Consider the following 23,185-nt stretch of genomic DNA (forward strand, 5'->3'; position numbering starts at 1 on the left):
AAACCCTAGAACTCTTTTAAAATCATATTCTTGAACTGTGTATGTTGGATTTTTGTCGCTTTGGTCTTGTGTAGTTTAGATACAGATACTTTATTTTTCTAAACTGGTGTGAAGTCCATTTGTGGTGTTTTCACTGTGTTACTGTGAGTGTTGGTACAAATACTTTACACATTGCCTTTGATAAGCCTGCCTGCCCTTGCCAAGCTACCAAGGGGGTGAGCAGGGGTTATCTAAAGAGTGTATCCCCCTTACCCTGACTAGAAGCAAGGGTCCCTATTTGGGCATTGGTACCTACCTCTGCCAACTAGAGACCCCCAGATCTAACAGGAGCTATGTTTAGCTCTACAATATTCTCAACCTCAGCTGTTATGCATACCCCTAGATGAATCACTTTCTCAACAATCTGAGTATCCGAGGCCGTAACTAATCTATTTATCAAGATCTGTGTTTTAGCTCTATTCAGCAAAAAGCCAGAGTGAGTCCCGAAGCCTTCTGCAATGCTTTCCACAGCGTGCATTGCTCCGTTGGGGTCAGAAGTAATTATGGCTACGTCGTCGGCATACGACTTGCAAGTATCAAGGACTCCCTGTGATTGCATTCAATTCCTGGGACAGGGTAAAACATACAATGGAAAACAACAATACCAGGCAATATATAGCAAAAAATCATATATTTTAATTATCACGTCGTTGTCATACACCCGGAGCTTAGTGTCCCAACCTTGTAGATTTACAGGAATGATGTCTGCTGAGGCCTCCAGCCATCTAAGAAAGGGGTCTATATATAGTGCGAATAACAAGGGGGAAGACGGGCAACCCTGCCTTGTACCCCTACCGATTGAAAAAGCCTACGATTCCTCCCTCATTATTCTTAGTTGTGCAATTGGGTTGATGTACAAGACCCATAACGCATTCACAAATTAATCCCTAAAGCCATTGGCCTCCGAAACCTTCCATAGATAGTTCCATGCCAAACGATCGAACGCCTTCTCAGCATCCAAGAAGGCGACCCCCCATAGGATTTGTAAGGAATTTGGTAGCGTTCAAAGAGTGAAATTACCCTTCCGACATGCTCTTACATCCCCCTCCCCTGTACAAAACCATGCTGCCATACTGAAACTAGTTGATGCATCACAGAATTCAGCCGAGCGGCAAAGATCTTTGAGAATAGTTCAGCATCACTGTTGAGCAGCGTAATGGGTCTATATGAACCCAGACTGATAGGATCTTTGCCCTTCTTTAAGAAGACGACAATATTGGCAGTGCCTCAGGAGCAGGGTGGTAGAGCTCCTTCCCTGACCTCCTTAAATTAGCCTAGCAGAGCCTGGCAAGTCTCTCTAAAAAAAACTTATAAAACTCTATAGGGATACAATCGGTACCCGTTGCCTTACCCGCAGGTAGGGCTTGAAGTGCACAATATACCTCCTCCTGTGAGATATCCTTCTCAATTGTAAACACTCCTCCTGGGAGACCTTTCCTCTCGGGATAAATTCCCTCAGTTCATCATTCTCTAAAGGAGTAGTAGAAGGAGATGAGCTATATAAATCCTCATAAAACTCCCTAAAGGCCTCTCTGATATCCCCGGGATCTGTAACTACAGTCCCACTCATATTCTTGACCTGTTCAATATGACCTGACGCGACCTGTTGCCTAGCCCTAACTGCCAATAATCGACCAACATTCTCATTGAATTCATAGCAGTCCAGACTTATGGCCAAGCACTTCCCTGCTGTCTTTTCAGCATTAAAGTCAGACAGACGTGCTTTAGTGACCGCGATAGAATTCAAGGTTGTGGAGAGGTCCTCTCCCCTAGCCACCTTGCATATCAATCCTGTTGCCAGACGGGCAAGCTTCTGATAAAAAAATGTAATCTGTGCAGCCCCTTTTTTCTGTTTGGACAAGCTATATTCCAAGGAATGCCTTCCTCCCATCTGTGTTGCTGCCAGAGAAAAACAACATCAATTATCCAGTTATATAAAACACTTTTAACAACATTACAGTGGAATGTGTGTGCCCCTAAAAGTTCAAACTCTGGTATCTGGATGAACTAAATAATCAAAGCTGTGTAGAGGGCAAACACTTTTTTCTGTGGAATAAATTTCTGCCCAATCAAAACATGTACTTCTAGCTCCCAACATGTGGGCGGAGCCAAATCCCCTCTCCAATAATGGTGACATAATTGTATGGTGACAGCTGCACTATCTTTTCAGTGGAAGCACACATCTGCCCAATTAAAACATGCACTCCTGGCTCCCAACATATGGGCGGAGCTTAAGTCCCTCTATAGTAATGCTCAAATAACAATCTGGCAACAACTGCGCTGTCAAGTCAAATCATATAGAAGACCCTCGAAAACAAAGGGCCTCTTCACTCGTCATGTAATTTGGATTGTGGGACCTAAGCTCACCAAAATTATTGCTCCCAGGACTACTTCCCAGGCAGAAGTCAGGAGGAGGTAGCTGGAGACAGTAGGCAGAGGGGTAGTGTTAAAGCAGTTAGCCATGTAGAAGTGAGGAGCAGGCCTTACCATCCCACTTCTCGACTCAAGGAAAAGTTGACACTAGTGACAGTCTTCTTCTGGGACAGCTGACAGTGGAGTGTGTGGGAAGAGAGAGGACCAAGGGGAAGCACAAGTCAATGTGTCATGAGAGGACTGACCTCAACCAAGGGGGCAGAGAGAGGTTAACAGCTAGATCTCCACAGAAAAGTCTGATAATAATGTTTCACTAAAAAGGATAATAAGATATTCTCCATTCCAACAATATTATCAACAATCCATAACATTCACACTAGGGGAAATAAGGTTGGAATCACTGCAAATATAACCTGATGTAAATCACGGGTCACAGCAGCATTGCATAATCATAAACTGACAGGGGGAATGAATATAGGAAATGCCAACCCCAGATCAACAGCCATGACGTGGCTACTGTCAATGAGGAGCGGTCGAGGGACGAGTTCTATAGCTCTGTTAGAAGAGCTTGTACTCCTTGTCTGAGTAAATATTTGTGCTCTAAAGACAGTTTGTGAACATGACGGGGGATGTTGGGAGGGTTATTAGTAAGCTCCAGGTAGTAACCGTGTTGGATAATATCCAACACCCATTTGTCTGTTGGTATTGACTACCAAATGGGTAGAAACTGATGAATGTTCGGAGTGGAGCAGATATCATGTCACTGTTTGTTATTACGGGTTGGGTACGTGATGGTGTACCTCTACCTCTGCCTTTGAAGTTGTGACCTCTGTATCCACCTCTATAAAATCCTCTAGAGGAAGAAGACTGTGCCTGAGTTTTTTATGAAGATGTGGAGGCATCTGTGGTATTTTTGGAGCCCGTTCTGTAGAAGGAGCGACAAAAGGAACCTCTATTTGACGGAGAGTGAAGAGCACGTATTGATTTCGGGGCTTCTGTGTCCTTTTTCATCTTTTCTAACCATTGGTCTATCTGAGGTCTAAAAAGGTGTTCTTTTTCAAATGGTGCATTAAGAATAGTCTGTTGAACCTCTGATTTAAAACGAAATTTTGAGCCATGCATACCTCCTTAGTAAAATGCCGGTATTGAGACCTCTAGCTGCAGTATCTGCACTATCTCTGGCACATTTAATGGATTAATTAGAAAAATGCTTGCCTTCTTGCACTATAGCTTGTCCTTTTTTCTTGCGTTCTTCTGGAAGATATCATAATAATTCTTCCATTTCATCCCAATGTGTCTTATCATACCTAGCTAACAGCGCTTGAGTGTTGGCTGTTCGCCAATGATTGGCTGGTTGAGCAGCTACTCTCTTTCCAGAGGCATCTATTAACTTTGACTCTTTATCAGGAGGAGATGGTTCTCCTGAGCTTTGCTAATTTGTTCTTTTACGTGCGTATGAAACTACCAAGGAATCCAAAGGCAACTGACCCTTAATAAATACAGGGTGAATGGAGGAGCTTTGTATTTTTCTTCATCTACTCCAGGTGTGAGGATACCTGACCTAACAGGATCTTTAAAGATCTCGTCAGCATGTCTCATCATGCCCTTTAACATGGGCTAAGGCTGAAATGTTTTGTGTGTATTTCCTAAAGTTTCAAAAAGGAAATATTCTTCGGTGTCTTCTTTATGTAAAGTGACCCATGGTAAGTGGCTGCTCAGGCAAATAACTCTTGTTATCATCCTCAGTAGGGGAAGGTTTGGTAGGATACAGATATGGATCTGTGTCTCTCGGTGGATCAATGTTATAGTCATCCCAGGGGTCATGTAGCTGATACTCATGGTCTTCATTATCAGCTATATCTGGATCTATGTCTGGAGACCCTGGAGGTGTAATGGGTCTGATGGTGGCATAACATGTAGTGGCGGAGAGTGTTGAGTGGTTGGAGGAATATGAATAGGACTAGTCGCTATGTCCTTTTTTTTCTTCAGTGGTATTATAAACTCAGCTGGATTTGTCTTTTTTAATCTTTCGATGCCAAATGTTTTGGCATGGAGGGGATATCATCTTGGGTTGAGCCCGACCTGGAAGGCTTGACTTTCTTTTTCGGTGCAGAGCCGGAAAGTTGGACGTTGGAATCAAGAGTCTCTGTGCTTACTATGGCCTGAAGGCAGTGGTGGCCCAGAAGCCTTTGGCTTGATTGGAATGGGATTCGTGGATAAAGGGGCTTTGTTACTCACTGCACCCTGCCCAGATGGAATGTCGCGGGATTTGAGTTTGTTCTCCAACTCCGAATCACAGTTCTGAATGGGAAAGGTCTCTTCCTCTTCAGCTGCCAACGCCTCCATCTCTTCTTGTTCGGCCTCTTGACTAAATACATCGGGAGTTTCTTTGATGGACTTTCGCTGCATGTCTATCCAACACGGAACGCTCAGGCCTTTATCACATTGCTTCATTTATACACAGTGACAAGAAAGTGGGAACCCAATATGCCCCTGGAGGCTTCGGCAGAACAATTAGTGGTAGGTAACTGTGCCTTCAAGGGATTTTGTTAGACACACTCAGTTTAGATAATTATAGACAATTAATTATTTGCCAGGTCCCCATTGGTGACCGACTAGTGATTAATCTAAACACAAATGTCTCACTTCAAAATACAATTAATCTGGAAAAGAAAATGAGACAAACAATATCGCAACACTGGAAAGTACTTTCCAAACCGTAAACAAATTTAATTTAATTCAAACAAATTATAAACGGGTACATAAGGTTAACAACAAAAACACTATGATAGAGGATATTGATGATCTACATGTACTGACCCATCAAATCATAAGTGCAAACACCTATTCCAAACAATAAACGCTGGGATTTGACAGAAAGCAAATCCTAGATATGAACCAAATTACTGAGGAAATAGATGAGTATGTCGACGTTTCGGGCTTTCTTGGCAAATCTGTCCATCAGATCATCTTCAGGACGGAGGATATGATATGATGTCAAAAAAGTCCGTGAGCAGCATGTGTTTTGAAGCCGCGCGTTCTTTTGCTTAACTCCGGATCTTATATTGTATTTTGAAGTGAGACATTTGTGGTAAGATTAATCACTAGTCGGTCACCAATAAAGACCTGACAAATAATTAATTGTCTATAATTATTTAACCTGAGCGTGTCGAACAAAATCCCTTGAAGGCACAGTTACCTACCATCATTTATTCACAAACAGCATATGCTACAATAGTCACACACATACAATATACACTTGGACGGGACTAGGTGACAAAAAAAGATATAAATCTGTTCCGGCATTGGCGAGACTCTCAGCCAGTGCCAAATAACACATTTTTAGTAACTGAGTGGAAAAACCTTCTATTTACATTAATAGTGAGGGAAGACCTTTAAGTAGGACGTTCTTTTTCTGCGCCAATTCCGCTTGTGCAGCTTACAGACCCTGTCCAGGGGTGGGATACTCCAGACTATGTTTGAAAGAGCTGTTCTAGGCTTGGCACACTATAGGTTAGGGCTCTTGTTTAAAACATGTATATACCCAGAATCATATGTTATGCTGTCTGCCCCTGTCCTGTTATGAAGCACTGTGTAAAATGAGTTTCTCTGTACAGCCTATATTCTCAAGACTGCTTGCTAACTAAGAAATCTTTCCTCCAATATACTCATAAACCCTGTATGAAAAACTGACTGACCTACTTTCAGTGCATTCTCTCCTTTCTTTCTCCAGAGTGACCCTCTTCTTACCTTATATCCTCTGCATATCTTCTATTTCTGATAATAGCCTCCTCTCAGTCTCATGTATGTCTGCCTCAATCCTGGTTACTGTAACCCTGCAATTGATGGATGCCGTATGTCATGGATCACAACTTCTCTTTAAAAGCTAACTCTGTAATCTAACATTACCTAATCTCCACCAACCTATCTCACCAACCATTCAATTGAAATCACAAATCCCCTAAAATGATCAAAACTACCTGATATTAATATGTCACATAGTAAATACATGTACTTTTTTGATAGCCTTGGGTTCTGGAGTGATATGCTACTCGCAAACCGCAGAAAACTCACTGCCCTCCCGCCTCCCTATTCTGTGGAGTGGTCTCTTTTTAACATCTGGTCTCCTTTTAACAAGTAAAGAGGTCCCAGTTTAGTACTTAGCACCCTGTTGACAGCATGCGAGGGTTCAAAAATAGAAAAGACAGAAAGTTGACGTTGCGAGGGTTCAAAAATAGAAAAGACAGAAAGTTGACGTCAGCCTGTAGGGGTGGGGCTTATATACGGCTTCTGCTTCATCCCATATCGAGTCTGCATGGAGCCGCACAGTGCTACCTATTGCTGAATTCTCCAGATCCAGCTGGCACCTGGGAGATATTCTAAGGTAAGGGATCTATGGTTAGATACAGTAGGTACGAGAAAGACCATTACCAAATGTAACTAACTTGTTTGTGTGATTTAGTTTTCTCATTAATCTATGTACTATTACCAGTTTGGCTGGGGTTTCTTTTCTGACATTGCAGTTTATCGAAGCATGACTTAATAATCTTTTTATTGACTGTCAAGTGGGCTTCTTTTTACTAAGCACTAATTATTCAGTAAGGATTTCTATGAAACAGAGGAAAGTCTTGCGAACTACCATGTGCAGGATGATATCCATTTGTAGCGCACAACGAATCACACCTGAAGGTGTATATCGGCACTAGCCTCAACAGGACCCATTGACATTAAGCTAAAATAGCCAGGTTTTCATCAGCTTCTTTAATTGACTAAAATCTGCACAGCTGCGTAGACCAGCTGGGATTGGTTCTATGCCCTCGGAACAGTGTAATAGTAGGATCTTCCTTCCTACAAGGGAGAGCTGAACCTGTGGAATAATAAGGAGCGCCATGCCACTGGATCTAAGGGTACCTACCTGGCAGTAATGTCATAGTTTTCTTATCAGGTAAAGATGGGATTTTCCTAGGAGGGCTTGGTGGACAAGACAGAAGGTCTCAAAAAAGATACGCTTCCTATCTGGCAGCCAGGGCAAAGATCTTAGGATAGGAGCTGAAGGTGAGCCTGCTAGGAGATTACGGATCCATCGGACAACCGTATTTTGTACGACCTGCAGTTTTGTCAAAAGAATGCCAGTGGCTGCCATCAGCAGGGTTTAACTGTAATAATCCACGCAGCTGATAACCAGCGCCTGGATTCGCGTTTTCCTGACTGAGGAAGGGAGCCAAAGGAAAACCTTCTTCAAGGTGCGCATAGTGGCAAAATAAGTTCCTAAATCTTTCACTGAAAGGCTAGTACAGTGCCCAGCTTCAATGCCACCAGTCCTGCGATCAAAGTTGTTGAGCTTTTTCAAATAACACAACCTTAGTCTTCTCACTATTAAGCTGAAGACCTTTTTTAACCATTCTAACAGCGATATCTTAGATGCAGTTTTGGAAGTGATGACCTGAGTCTTCAGTTTCCTGTCCTAGAGGGATCAGCTGCGTATCATCTGCGTACGAGAGAACTTCAAAACCATGGGTTCTCACCAACTGCGTAAGGGAGGCACATAGATATATTAAACAACGTTGGGCTGTATGATGAGCCTTGAGGCACTCCCTTGGTGAGTGGAAACTGCAGAGATTTGAGGGATACCCAGTATAAAAATGTGGGTCCGATCTTTTAGACCATGAACTGACAGGTCAATGCCATCACCTCCAGCTGCTTCAACTCCATCCGCATCCTCCGCAAGACCTTCAAGTGGATCCCCCCTGAATCAAGGAAAACAGTCACCCACACACTCATCACCAGCAGACTGGACTATGGAAATGCACTCTAGGCCGGCAACAAGTTCCTACTCCACAAACTCCAGACAATACAGAACACTGCCACCAGACTCGCCCTCGGCATCCCCTGACACAAACACAGCAGCCAATACCTACGAAGTATCCACTGGCTCCCCGTGGAGAAAAGAATTACTTTCACTTTCACTCACACCTACAAATGCCTACACAACAACGGACCCAAATACCTCAATGACAGAATCAACTTCCACATACCCAAAAGAAACCTCCGATCTTCCACCCTCGCACTGGCTGAAACCCTGCGCGTAAACAGAGCAAGAGCAGGCGGAAGATCCTTCTCTCACATTGCAGCCAAGACCTGGAATGAGCTACCAGCAGAAATCAGATGCGCCCCCTCCCTGAACACCTTCAGGAAGACCCTCAAGACCTGGCTCTTCGGCTAAACAGATCTGCGGACCCACCTCTACCCCCTCAGCACCTTGAGACCCTCGCGGTGAGTAGTGCGCTTTCAATACCCTGATTTATTAGAAAATCAGCTAACTACTGGAGTGCAATCCCACTGACACCGATCTCATGCAGTCTGCTAATCAGAACTGGATGAGAAATGGTGGTGAAAGCCGCAGAGAGGTCTTATAAAACAAGCTTGGCAGGAGCAACCCCATCCAAAGAAAGAGGGTCAGAGTCAGTCACTGCCATAAGTGTGGTCTCAGTACTATGCACCACTTGGAATATCGACCGAGAAGGATCCAAGATCGCAGTCAACCAAGAAAGACATAAGCTGTTTGTTTAAATACCCCTCAAGAATTGTTCCCAGTAAAGGACTCAGATTTGTGGGATCAGTATTGGGTTTTTTCTGTAAAGTGACTACCAGAACTGTTTTCCAAGCCAATGCTACTGTGGTAAATTCAAGAGACAGACTGAGTAAAGATTGAACCGCCAGGGCAAGTTGAGCTGACATTGTAGCAAATGTTCTGGGAGGGATACACATACATTGGCGAGCCAGATTTGGCTATCGTCAAAGCAGGTTTGACTTGGAAGTGAATCTATCCAAAGGTGGAAAAGAATCATTATAGGCCTACGGTTCCTTTCAATTGCAATTAAACTACGTAGCACTAACAGATATGATACCAATATTCACATTTCTGTTCTTGGCCTTGATGCTTCCTTCATCACCAATTTCTTCTAGAATTCTTTCAGAAGATCTTTGTTTCTTATCCCAGAGGCAAACGAAATTCATTAAAAACAGAAAGATTACTGAGACGAAATATGGGGCAAGTCTCTAGATTCGATCAGAATGATATTTCACAGCTAAAGCATACAAAATCATCAGCTTATACAAAATAAACACCAGGAACCAGATGTTTATAAAGATTGACCACAAGTATTCAACAACCATAACCTGGAGACTGAAATAATTGTGGATGACAAGAAAAAGGCACAAAGCACCACAGCTGAAATTCGAGAGTAATCGTATAAACAGTTATTGTAATTGGATTTATATAGTGCTTACTACCACAGAAGAGGTGTTGAAGCCCATTGACAGACCATCCACCAGAAAGAGCATTACCAATAATAAGAAACTTGTTCTTCTGATGTACACTTCTAACTGCAGATGCTCCACCTTAGAATAGATACTAAAGCAGGACCTTCCCAAAGTTGAGAGTCTGTGGAGAGGGCTTAGACCAAAAAGTCTTGCAAAACATTCATGCGTAAAGGCAGTAGTGCTTTGCTAAGGAAAAAACAAACAAACAGAAGTCAACAGCTTCCCCTGCAAAGGGTCAGTGTCCAGGGCACCACAACAGATTGCAAATGTGTCCCATTACTCAACAAAGATGGATTTCATGGAGCAGCATCTGGTGGAAAGGATGACATCTAGGACATCAGGCAGCAAACTGAAAGCAGTCAATGATGCCACTTAAACTCCACGCATAAACCCAGCTTGTGGTTAATCAATAAATCATAGCATTTGTAAAGCGCACTACTCACCCGTGAGGGTCTCAAGGTGCTGGGGGGTGGGGAATGCTGCCGCGGTTTGAAAAGCCAGGACTTGAGGAGTCTGAACTGATTTACATATGTCCATGTCTGAACTGGGGTGGCTGAGTGAGCTAAAGAATGGTGATGGATTAAACCCAGATCAGTTGACTGGGGGTGAGTGTTTGATTTGCTCAAACGCTCCGTCCATCATCCCCTTTTGTATCGCTTTGTTCTCCTCGAGGTAGCGGGTCAGTTGTTTGTTGATGGTCTTTTTGATGACCTTCGCCGGGAACGGGAGCAGGGAGATGGGCCGTAAGTTCTTGAGGTCCTTGGGGTCCGCCTTGGGTTTCTTGAGTAAGGCGTTGATCTCGGCGTGCTTCCAGCTCTCCGGGAAGGTTGCTGTCTCGAAGGAGATGTTGATGGCTTTCCGGAGACGGGGTGCAATGGTGGTGCTGGCTTTTTTGAAGATGTGCTGTGGGCAAGAGTCTGATGGAGATCTGGAGTGGATGGTGTTCATGATCTTGACGGTGTTGTCGTCGTTAATGTTGATCAAGGAGAGCATGCGGTTGGTGCGGATGGTGGTCGTGGGGGCGGAGGTCACAGTGGTTGTCGGGGCGGTTGTGGCGTTGAAGCTGTCGTGGAGGTCTGCAGTCTTGCGATGGAAGAAGGTGGCCAGCGAGTCATACAGGTCTTGCAAAGGTGGGATGTTGTTGGTATTGGAGCTGGAGTTCCTTCACGATGTTGAAGAGCTCTTTGCTGTTGTGTGCGTTGTTGTCTAGGGAGTCTTTGAAGGAGGCCCTTTTGGCTGATCTGATGAGGTGATGGTGTTGGCGGGTGGCGTTCTTGTGGGCTGCGTGGCTGTCCGGTGTTCATTCACGGAGCCAGTTTTTCTCCAGCTTTCGGCAGGTTTGCTTGGAGGCCTGGAGGTCTGGCTTTCTTGCTGATGCGACTGTTGGAGGGTTTCTTGAACTGGGCGAGGGTGTTGGCGCATTCGTCGATCCACTGTCTGAGGTTGCGGGCGGCGGTGTCCGCGTCAGTGGGGTTGGTGGGTGGGCTCTGGGCGAGGGTGATGGTTAGCTGGTCTTCTGTGACTTTGCTCCAGCAGCGGCTAGGCATCTGTTGGGTGCAGTGGTGCGTGGTGGGCTTCCGGAAGGTGAAGTGGATGCATCGATGGTCGGTCCAGTGGAGTTCGGTGGTGTGGTTGAAGGCGACATGGGGGCTTGAGGAGAAGATGGGGTCGAGCGTGTGGCCGGCGGAGTGGGTGGGTGTTGTGACGAGTTGTCTGAATTCGAAGTTGGCTAGGTTTTCGAACAGAGTGGTGGAGTTGGTGCCATTGTTGCCCTCGAGGTGGAAGTTCAGGTCCCCGAGGAAGATGTAGTTTGTGGAGGCGAGGGCGTGTGTGCTGACGAAGTCAGTGATGGAGTCGCTGAACTGTGGTCAGGGTCCGGGGGGTCTGTAGACAAGGGTTCCTCTGAGGGTGGTGTTGGGGTCGGTGTGAATCTGGAAGTGCAGGTGTTCAGCTGTGCTGAGGGGGTCATCGGTGCTGGTCGAGACTCTGAGGGTGTTCCTGTGGACGATGGCGATTCCTCCTCCTATTCCGTTGGTGCGGTCCCTGCGGGTGATCTTGTAGCCTTCTGGGATGGCTATGGTGATGTCGGGTGCTGAGGAGGGGTTCAGCCAGGTCTCCGTCAGGAAGGCGTCGTCTGGGGCGGTAGAGTCGAGTAGGTCCCAGAGTTCAACGGCGTGTTTGCGGGTGGAGCGGGTGTTGAGAATGATGCATCTGAGGTAGTTGGGTTCTTTCCTCGACGGTGGGTTGGCGGATCAGATGCTGGTGAAGCTGCAGTTCCGGCAGGAGAAGGGTCCTTGGGTGCGCTTTGGGGCCGCCAGAAAGCAGGTGCGCGATCGTCCAGCATTAAGTGCGTGGAGGGTGCTGGAGTCGTAGTGAAGACAGGCGTCGTGGCGTTCGCGGGGGTCAGGGGTTCTGGCGCTGGGAGCGGTCCAGGTGCGGACGGGCTTGCCTTAGGCGCGCCTACGGTGCGGCCTCCATATAAGGGGAGTAGGGAGGGAGGAGCAGCTGGGAGGCGGGAGCAGGGCGGTAATGGGTGAGCACAGGGGGCGCAGGGATGCAGCGGCAGGAAGAGCGGGAAAAGAACGGGTGACAGACGGTGGGGGGAACAGAAGGCAAATCAGGGCACAGAACTAGCAGGAGGGAGAAAAGGAAAATAGGCAAGCTACAATGAGACAGGTACAATTCAAGCAGTGCAGCAGTAATGAAAACACCAGTACAACCGAAGCAGTACAGCAGCGTAGGGAGCGACCTGCCTGCGAGCAGGGTCAAAGGTCACTCCTTTCACCACTGCGTGACCTCCATATAAGGTGAGGAGGGAGGAGCAGGTGGGAGGCGGGAGCGGGGCGGCGAATGGGTGAGCAGGTGGGTGGGCCACAGGGATGCAGCGGCGGGAAGAGCGGGAAAAGAACGGGTGATGGACGGCGTGGCGGAACAGAAGGTAAAGCAGGGCACAGAACTAGCAGGAGAGAGAAAAGGAAAATAGGCAAGCTACAACGAGACAGGTACAATGAAGCAGTGCAGCAGTAACGAAAACACCAGTACAATCGAAGCAGGAGAGCAGCGTGGGGAGTGACCTGTGGGTCCCGGCCCAGCTGCTGACACAGGAAGTACTACTAAAGCGGTGGCAGGATCACAGGACAAATGCACATGCTTGAAAGTTCATTATCTTGGCGCAATCTACACTGCCCTGCTTGTTACAGTAACACTCGGTAGATCTTGCACTAGCCTCCCCCAATGGATGACAGGAAAGCTTCAGGGGCCAGACAAATGGCCCGTAGCTCTCATAGGATGGTGTTGAAACTGCCCTTCACTGGAGACCAGTGACCTCTGATCACCACCACCACCTCTTTTAATACCCCTCCAACCCAGAAGCGAAACAACAATACCATTCTCCAAGTCCATTACCCTTTCTATGCCTCCATTGGAGAGCAACAGGCAAGCCTCATGTAGCAGGATGGATATATGCTATTCCGAAATTCGTTCTGGTGTGGGAGGTATATTGCGCATAGAAGAGAGTAGAGGTAGGGCATAGATTTGTTGAACAATTTGGAACACCTATCTGTTTTTCAGTTTAAATCCGTTAATTTCTTTTTACATATTTCGTAATACATGTGTGGTACACACAGACAACAATACATTTTGAGATGGCAGCAGCAGGACCAATATGACAATGTTACAAATGAGAGTGCAGTACAGGGTTCGTATGTACTGGGCACATTACTTGTGTAATCGCATTAGGAGTGACAAGTAAAATGGGCATATCCAATCTACAGCAATTGGCACAATAATCCAGTTAAGAAACGTCAAGCAAGTAAAAATGTGCACCTTCCGTAGGAGATAACCGGTTGCAATATCAGATGTAGCAAATCCAGTAGGTAATGCTGCTTTCCAATCCCCCCCCCCCCCCCCCACCCCACCTCGGTTGGGCATGTCCCTGGCCAAAATGGAAGTCCGTCCCAGGTGTATAAATAGGGCAGGTAAAGGATCCGAGGGGACTGATGGCACTGAAGAAGGGCCTGCCAGCGAGAACCTGATTGAAGGCCCCTACGATTCTGTGGGGGACAGGAGGCGCGCCAGGGGGAGCCCTAAGTGCATTAAAGATTATTAGTATGGCTGCTTTTAAAGCCTCAATCTGCTGGAGGATCAAACGACCTAGGACCTCAGGAGAGGCATCAGAATCAACTGAGGAATTGGTTATATGGCTGGTGACCTCGCGGGAGTGAGACTTAAATCTTGACGCTGTCCTGCTTTCTCTTTGGAGTCAGAGTGGTGGGATGGGGTCGAGTCCTGCTTTGCTTTCTTAAGCTTGAAATTAAACTTAAATTAAGATTTTGAGCAAGAAGTAGAGCGGTCATGGGAATTGCACCATGACTGGGCCCATGATTTGGAGTGGCTGTGGTAGCAGAACCTGTGTGAAGGCTGCAACTTCTTCGATTCGCTGAGCTATAACTTCGGTTTTCGGTCTTGAATCTCCTTAAGGTGCACTAGGGCACATCTATCATACAAATTAGAGTTGTGTCTGATGTCCAGGCACCAAAGCTACTCCTAGTGCAGGCCCATGACCAACATCCGCCTCCTGCAGTCACGGCATGGTTTAAATCCGGCTGTTTTTGGTGTGACTTCTTTTCCTAGTACACAGTTCTAGAGCTGCGTTTAGGAGTCTATGGAAGACAAGGTGAGAGTGGAGGTCAGAATCTGCTTCAGAAATATTATAAAGTTAGGAACTAAGGTCAGCATGCAGGGGTGATGCTTATATGTGGCTCTGCTCCGTCACTTATGGGGTGGTATGGAGTCAGCGTGGAAACACCCAACTCCACCAATAGGCACTCAGGAGGATTGCTACAAACCTGCCAGATGTTCTAAGGTGAGTAATCTGCGGTTAGAAGTATCCATCAGAAACAAAAACACAGATTGCTAAATAGCCTTGTCAATCAAACAAAACAATGCTAAACAAAGGCCTAATTTTTAAGATCCAAACACTCCTAAAGACGACACCCTTGGGCTATTGTAAACAGGACTCTGATGTATCCAGCTACATACTGGCAGAACAATGTACAGCAGATCTACCAATGAAAGAAATGCGATGCAAATGAATAGTTGCTGTTGCTTAACTTGTATAAATGTAATGTTTTTCATACAGTGCTTAGTTTGAAATCATCTTATGTGGAAAGTCTCTTTATTGTACAAGTTTTTGTTTTCAACTCTCAGTCTCCATGACCGAAAAACGATAATTTCCAAGTATGCGAAAAGATTCTGACATAGTTGCCCATTCATGGTTTTACACAAAACTATTCTGGGGCCTGTAGTTCTGCTTCTAACAATGCAGTTATTTGCTCAGAAATTCCAGCATGAGAACTGTAGTTGGCTGTAAAAACTAGGACTGACAAAAGATGTTCCATATGATATAGGGCAACTTGGCAACTGTGCAAACAGTAACACTTATACACAAAAAGAGCTTTTTTAGTGAAAACAGGCGTAAAAAGAAAAGAGGACTGACTCTCATAAATAAGAGTCAACTGTGCTTGGTAAGCAGAAGTAACGAAGAACACCCATCAATGGACATTTTAGTTACCTCATCTTTTATCTTGTGTTTTAATCATTTAAGTATCGCAGTGATGGAGTTATCAGCCTGGGAACCTCGTAGGATTGTAAAGTTAGCACTCGAAAAATTGTAAATGCACCACAATTAAAATCTGAATCACTTCACAGCGCATTCAACTTTGACTAATTCAATGGTTCCAACAACGCAGTGTCAAAAATATTGTCTATGTCCAAAACAAACATTCAGCAACAAAAAACAGGAAATTCAATAGTATACTTCTGTTTAGACAGTTAAATGTTTTTCTATTCATAAAAGCTAACATGTAGCAAAAATATTCAAGTAAAGTTTTTTCAAAATTAAACTCACGGTTTGGGTTGGATCTGCCATGGATTTAACGAAGTCACATGATTCATTGGTACATGATCGCACCGTTTCAGTTCTTCCTTCCCTAAATAGTCGTGTCATCGAAGCTTCATATGTTAAGCAAAATTTACCTTTGTCCTATGAGATTAAACAGAAACCAATACAATTTGGAACATAACATCTCTCAACCTAATTCACATAAAAACAGAGTAAAAGAGAGAAGAATGTCCCATTCATTTGTGTTTAAATACAGATAATTAAGTGCCCTAAAGCTCTGTCAAAAAGGCTAACTTCATGTTCATGTCATTTAGCGCATTCTAGCACCCTGCCCCCATTTAAAAGGATATTCATGCAAAGTGTGGAAAAGAGAAATACTACTTACCCAGTATGCATCTGTTCTTGGCATATAGAGCTTTAGAGTCATATGCTTTAGCATAGATCGCCATCTGGTGTTGGGTCCGGATGTTTGCACTTTGTTTTTGTTAGAAGAAGTCTTGTAGTCACAAGGTAGGTGACTCCTCCTTTCGGTGATAGTATGCATGAGCATCGACTCGATGCTTAGATTGTTTTGCCATAAAGGGTGATGATGGAGTTAGTAAAGTAATAAAAGAAATGTCCATGTAAATTCCATCTAAGTAAGATATCATGGCAACAGGTAAAGGTACACGGGGAGGCAGGTGGGTGCATATAACTCTAGAGCTCTATATGCCAAAAACAAATGCATACTGGGTATGTAGTATTTCCCATTCGAGGCATATGAGCTGTAGATCATATGCTTTAGCATAGACTATAAAGCAGTTATTTTGAAGCGGTGGCTAACCTGTAGGTGTTGCAGTGGTTTGAAATAGTGTTCGTAAAACTGCCTGGCCCTTTGAAATAGTGGTCGTAAAACTGCCTGGCCCACACTAGCCTCTTGTTTTGCTAACACATCCACACAATAGTGTTTTATGAATGTGTGTGGTTCAGTTGACTGGGGGGTGAGTGTTTGTATTGTCAATGCTCCGTCCATCACCACCTTTGTTTTTTCTTTGTTCGCCCTAAGTTGGCAGGGTATGCTCAGACGTGAGTCCCTTGCTCACTTTGCCACTGGAGTCAGGCAAGCCCGGCTGAAGACGGCTGTAATGCCAGAAACCGGTCCTGGGAAGCTTGATTCCGGTCCAGGGAAGACATGGCTTGGCAGTACGGGCTGGACTGTTCCCATGAGGCACAGGGTCAGACTGATTTGCATATGGCCATGTCTGAACTGGGTTGGCGGAGTGAGCTAAAGAACGGTGATGGATTAAACCCAGATCAGTTGACTAGGGGTGAGTGTTTGTATTGTCAACGCTCCGTCCATCACCACCTTTGTTTTTTCTTTGTTCGCCCTAAGTTGGCAGGGTATGCTCAGACGTGAGTCCCTTGCTCACTTTGCCACTGGAGTCAAGCAAGCCCGGCTGAAGATGGCTGTACTGCCTGAAACCGGTCCTGGGAACCTTGATTCCGGTCCAGGGAAGACATGGCTTGGCAGTACGGGTTGAACTGTTCCCATGAGGCACAGGGTCAGACTGATTTGCATATGGCCATGTCTGAACTGGGTTGGCGGAGTGAGCTAAAGAACGGTGATGGATTAAACCCAGATCAGTTGACTGGGGGTGAGTATTTGTATTGTCAACGCTCCGTCCATCACCACCTTTGTTTTTTCTTTGTTCGCCCTAAGTTGGCAGGGTATGCTCAGACGTGAGTCCCTTGCTCACTTTGCCACTGGAGTCAAGCAAACCCGGCTGAAGACGGCTGTAATGCCAGAAACCGGTCCTGGGAAGCTTGATTCCGGTCCAGGGAAGACATGGCTTGGTAGTACGGGCTGGACTGTTCCCATGAGGCACAGGGTCAGACTGATTTGCATATGGCCATGTCTGAACTGGGTTGGCGGAGTGAGCTAAAGAACGGTGATGGATTAAACCCAGATCAGTTGACTGGGGGTGAGTGTTTGTATTGTCAACGCTCCGTCCATCACCACCTTTGTTTTTTCTTTGTGTGTGGTGTAGACCATGTTGTAGCTTTGCAGATGTTTTCTATGGGTATGTTTCCTAAGAATGCCATAGAAGCCCCTAGTTTGCGTGTAGAATGCGCCTAGGAGGAATTGTTAGTGTGCGTTTAGCTTTGATGTAGCATATTTGAATGCACTTAACAATCCACCTTGCAATGCCTGATTTTGAAATGGGAATGCCATTTTTTATGGGTGAGTAAAAGAGTTGTTTAGTTTACCTTAAGGGGTTATATTCTTTCTATGTAGTAAAGCAGTACTCTCTTGACATCTAATGTGTGAAGGGCACGTTCTGGCACTGAATCTGGTTGACGGAAGAACACAGGCAACTCAACAGATTGGTTGATATGAAAGGCAGCGAGGACTTTAGGTAAGAATTTGGGGTTAGTTCTAAGGACCGCTTTAATTTGGTGTATATGCAAAAATGGTTCCTCTATGATTAGTGCCTGAAGCTCACCTACTCTCCTCAGAGAAGTGATGGCTATAAGGAAGGCTACTTTCCAGGTGAGAAATTGTATTTCACATTTTTGCAACGGCTCGAATGGTAGACCCATGAGTCTTGTAAGGACTATGTTAAGGTTCCAAACTGCAGAAGGTGCAAGTCTGGGAGGAATGAGTCTTTTGAGTCCTTCCATAAAAACCTTAAAAGCAGGCACTCTAAAAAGAGACAAGTGCGGTTTTGCAGAGATGCAGCTATTGCAGCGAGATGTAAGCGTATGGAGGTGTACACTAAGTTAGAACGTTACAGGTTTAATAAATAACAAATTATATTTTGTATTGAAGCATCTAGTGGATTGATCTGATTGTTGTTACAATAAACAACAAATCTCTTCCACTTTGCTGCGTAGCATGCTCTTGTGGTAGGGCGTCTAGCCTCTTTGATAACATTTATAAAGTCTGGCGGAAGATTAAGGTAGCCAAACTCTAGGAATTGCAAGGGTTAGCTGATTGGGATCTGGATATCTTATCTCTCCATGATTCTGAGTAAGGAACATGGGGGAGAGGTGTAGTTTATGGTGCGGAACTACTGATAGTTCCAACAGAGTTGTGAACCAGTGTTGATGGGCCCATGTGGGAGCAACTAGAATAAGCGCCAGGGAGCGTCGTTTGAGTTTCCGAACCACTAATGGAATAAGTGGGAGAGGTGGAAAAGCATAAGCAAAGATCCCTGATCAATTCATCCATAGTGTATTGCCTTTGGACAATGTGTGTGCATATCTGGAAGCAAATTTTGGGCATTTTGCGTTTAGGTGGGTGGCGAACAGATCTATCTCTGGAAAGTCCCACATTTGGAAGAACGGGAGGAGAACTTGAGGGTGAAGATCCCATTCGTGTATCTGCTGTCGTTGACGACTGAGCAGATCTGCAACTTGGTTGTGTACTCCTGGAAGATGTTCTGCAAGGAGATATATCTTTTGAGGTATGGCCCATCTCCAGAGGCTCTGTGCTAACTGTGACAGCTGTAGAGAGTGCGTCCCCCCCCCCTGTTTTTGTAAGTAGTACATAGCTGTCATTTTGTCTGTACAAACCAGGACAGCTTTGCCTACTAAATTAAGTTGGAAGGCTTTTAATACTAGAAAAATTGCTTGCAATTCTAAATGGTTTATGTGGAATTGTTTTTGTCGCAGAGGCCACATGCCACGGATGGTATGTTTTCTCATATGTGCTCCCCAACCAGTGTGGGATGCGTCTGCTGTTAAAATTATCTGTGGAACCGGATCGAGAAATGGCCGCCCCTTGGAAAAGTTTTGTATGTTCCACCACTGCAGAGAGCGAGGAGTACAGCCATCTAACAACACCAGCTCTGATAACTGACCTTGAGCCTGGTTTCACTTATGTGCTAAGCACTCCTGTAGGGGACGCATTTGAAGTCTTGAATATGAAACAATTAAAATGCAAGAAACCATCATTCTGATTAGTTGCATGAACACTCTGGCTGGTAGTGATTGATTGTTGAAGCTGAAACTGTGAAATTAGAGCCTGCATGTTGCAAATCCTGACTGGGTTGGGGTACGCTAAGGCTTTTAGAGTGTCTATTGTGGCTCCTAGATACACTAGCGTGTTGAATGATTGGAGGGGAGTCTTTGTGAGGTTTACGGTGAAACCCAAGTTGTGAAGCAGTTATACTGTCTTTAGAGTGTGATGTATGCAGCTTTGTTGTGAGCTGGCTTTTGCCATCTGGTCGTCTAGGTAAGGAAAGACATGAACGTGCTGTCTTCTTAGATGAGCTGTGCCTCCTGCTAGGCACTTGGTGAAAACCCTGGGTACCGTAGTTACTCCGAATGGGAGGACTTTGAATTGGTAATGTTGCACGTCCACCACAAACCTGAGCTATTTTCTGTGAGGAGGATGAATGGGAATATGGAAGTAAGTAAGTTTAGGTCTAGAGTGGATAAAAAGTCACCTTGTTGAAGGAGTGGGAGCACATGTTGGAGTGTGACCATGTGGAAGTGGTCCGACTGTATATAGAGGTTCAACTGTCTGAGGTCTATTATAGGCCTGAGAGAGCCATCCATTTTGGGAATTAAGAAATAAAAGGAGTATACCCCGGTCCCTTGATGTATTAACAGAACTGGTTCTATAGCATGCTTTTGTAACAGGGATAGAACCTCTTGCTTTAAGAGAATGAGATGTTCAGGTGACATTGCATGTGCTCTTGGAGGAATATATGGTGGAGTGTTTGTAAGCTCCAGGCAGTAACCATGTTGGATAATTTGTAGGACCCACTTGTCGGAGGTGATTAAATTCCAGACAGGTAAGAATTGGGAAAGACATTCCCCGACAGGAATGGGATGATCGGGGGGTAGTGGAGGTAAGTCATTGTTTGTTTGCGGGGGAAGAGCGTGTGGAATTACCTCGTCCTCTATTATTGTTCCCTCTATAACCTCCTCTAGAATATCCTCTGGGTGAGGGGGATTGATTGTTTTTCTTGTAAGAGGAGAAGGCATAGTCAGTGGATATAGTTTTTGAGCCATCCCTGTAAAATGAGCGGTAAAAGGAACCTCTACTGGCCAGTAACTGTAAACCCCCATGGACTTTGCGACCTCAGTGTCCTTTTCCATCTTTTCCAGCATGGTAACAACAGCTGGGCCGAAAAGATGCTCTTTATCAAATGGCTGGTTAAAGATCGAGGTTTGCACCTCTGGCTTAAATCCAGAGATCCTGAGCGAAGCGTGCTGCGTAATAATACACTTGTGTTGATTGCACGAGATGCTGTGTCTGCTGCATCCAGTGCACATTTAATGGAGGTGTTGGAAATAAGCTTACCTTCCTGTATAAGGTAGTTAGCTTTACATTTGTATTGGTCAGGCAAGTGTATTAGTTTTTCTAGCTCATTGTAGTGAGCCCTGTCTTAACGGGCTAGCAGCGCCTGGGCATTAGCAATGCGCCAGTAATTTGCAGCCTGCAAAGCTATTCATTTGCCTGAGGCATCAATAAACTTGGACTCTTTGTCAGAAGGAGAGGCGTCTCCTGTGGCTTGGGAGTTAGCTCTCTTTCATTCGTTGGAGACTACAAGAGAGTCTAAGGGTAGCTGTCCTTTAATATAAATAGGATCAGTAGGAGCTGATTTGTATTTTTTATTTACTCTAGGAGTGATAATTCTATCCCTTACGGGATCCTTAAAGACCTTGTCTGCATGTTTTAGCATACCTTTCAGCATTGGTAAGGTATGAGTTGTTCTTTGGGAGGAAGAAAGTGTCTCGAAAGAAAATCCTCTTCTAAAGGTTCCTTGTGAAGTTCTATCCCATGGTAATGAGCGGCCCTGTTAAGGAGTTCAAGATAACCAATGTTGTCATCAGGTGGGGAAGGTCTAGAGGGATACAAATCAGGGTCATTGTCTCGATTTGGGTCAGTGTGGTAATCATCCCAAACGTCAGTGTCCTCATTCTGATCTAGTGGGTCAGGTGTAATAGGCCTAAGTGGTGAATTGATAGGTGTAATGAGCAAATTAGGATGAGGAGAAGGAGAAGGAGGTGGATTGTAATGAGGCTTAGTGCCCATATTCTTCTTTTTAAGAGGAGCATGGTGGTCGTCCGGCAAGGTAGCTTTCAGTTTCCTTCGAATGGTTGCTTGAATATGTCCTGTTTTAGGATTTATAACCAATTTTTTCTGTTTTGGGCTGAAAATTCGCCCATAGACGGAAGCTCTTTCAGGAAAGTGTCTTTATCTCTCCGTGGAGACTTTGGCGCTGAAGGTTTCGGCTCCGAGCCCTTGGGCGTTGTTAATTTGGGCTCAGTGTGTTTGGGCTTGTCTGAGTCGTGGGATTTCGAGGATTTCAGCTCTGAGTCTTTATTTTTGGAAGATTTCGGTTCCGAATCTTTGGTCTTGGAGGATTTGGGCTCCGTGTCTTTGGCTTTGGATGGTCTTGGCTCAGAGTCTTTGGACTTGGGATGTCTCGGATCGGAGTGCTTGGGCTTGGTGGGTTTCGGCTTAGAGCCTTTCGGCATAGCAGGTGGAACCTTCAGTCCTGAACGTATCTTGCTCTTATGTTTCGAAGCCGAAGGTGTTGGTTCGGCATCGGAGAAGGGCTGGCTCGGGCCCTAAGGCTTTTCTTTTTGTTTCGGAGCCGAGACAGAGGCCGGGGTTTCGGAAATGTGTTGTTGTTGCGGACCTTTGTCTTTTGTGGAATGGGTACAGAGGGGTTTGTACTCACGGTACGCTGTCCCGCAGTGAGGTCTTACTCTTCCTCCATGTCGGAGTCGGCTTCGGACACGGAGACCTGCTCTTCTTCCTCTGGCTCCGAAGCTGGAGGTTGGATGACGGAATCTTTTCCGAAGATGTCCGGAATGCAGTCGCTCTGGTGCTGCATTTCGTGGCGCCGAGCCCAACGATCACAAAGTGCTTTTTTTGATTGGAAGGATAGTGTAACTTTTTTCGCCATGTTTCGGGGACAAGCAGAGGTTACAAACTTTGTGCAGGTCGGTGTGTAGAAATTTAGCATAACACCCGGGACATAGTTTACATGGAGTCTGTCCACCGACTGCTAACGCAGTTGGCACGGGTAGGCCAGACAGCCTGCCTCGAGGTTTCCAATCGAAAGCTTTCTGAAGTAAGACGATGCGCGTCGAATGATGGGTCGCGATCGACAACAATACCATCGAGGGTAGTGGATTGCACGTCGAACGGGTCAGAAAACCGTACTGAACCGGGGCGCAGCAATACACATCTGAACCCAAAGGCGGAAAAAAACAATCTAAGGATGCAGTCGATGCCCATGCTCACTATCACCAAAAGGAGGAGTCACCTACCTCGTGACTTATTCAAACAAAAACAAAGTGCAAACATCCGGACCCAACACCAGATGGTGATCTATACTAAAGCATATGATCTACAGCTCAAATGCCTCGAACATATATTGTCAGACCGTGTTCATGGAGCAAGAGGGGGCTACTGCAGCACATCCAAGGATGCTGGGGCTGATTGCTTTTGATGTTCCGGGCTTGGTTTTACTATTGCTCGGCAAACTGGGCTAAGTACCAACCCTTTCAGCACCTGGCTCTCAATGGTAGGGACATTGGTCA

At 45.4% G+C, this 23,185-nt stretch overlaps 1 protein-coding gene across 4 annotated transcripts in view; it reads right to left on the minus strand.

Moving 5' to 3' along the window:
- Positions 1–23,185, minus strand: part of CPT1A (carnitine palmitoyltransferase 1A) — a 429,645-nt gene that overhangs the window by 120,560 nt on the left and 285,900 nt on the right. For all 4 annotated transcript variants that reach the window (XM_078682885.1, XM_078682883.1, XM_078682886.1 and 1 more), the window contains exon 15: positions 15,644–15,778. In XM_078682885.1, the coding sequence (XP_078539011.1) occupies positions 15,644–15,778 (135 nt within the window). The remainder of the gene's footprint in view (positions 1–15,643; positions 15,779–23,185) is intronic.

The sequence above is a fragment of the Lissotriton helveticus genome, chromosome 3_1 (assembly GCF_964261635.1).
Source record: "Lissotriton helveticus chromosome 3_1, aLisHel1.1, whole genome shotgun sequence".
NCBI lineage: Eukaryota > Metazoa > Chordata > Amphibia > Caudata > Salamandridae > Lissotriton > Lissotriton helveticus.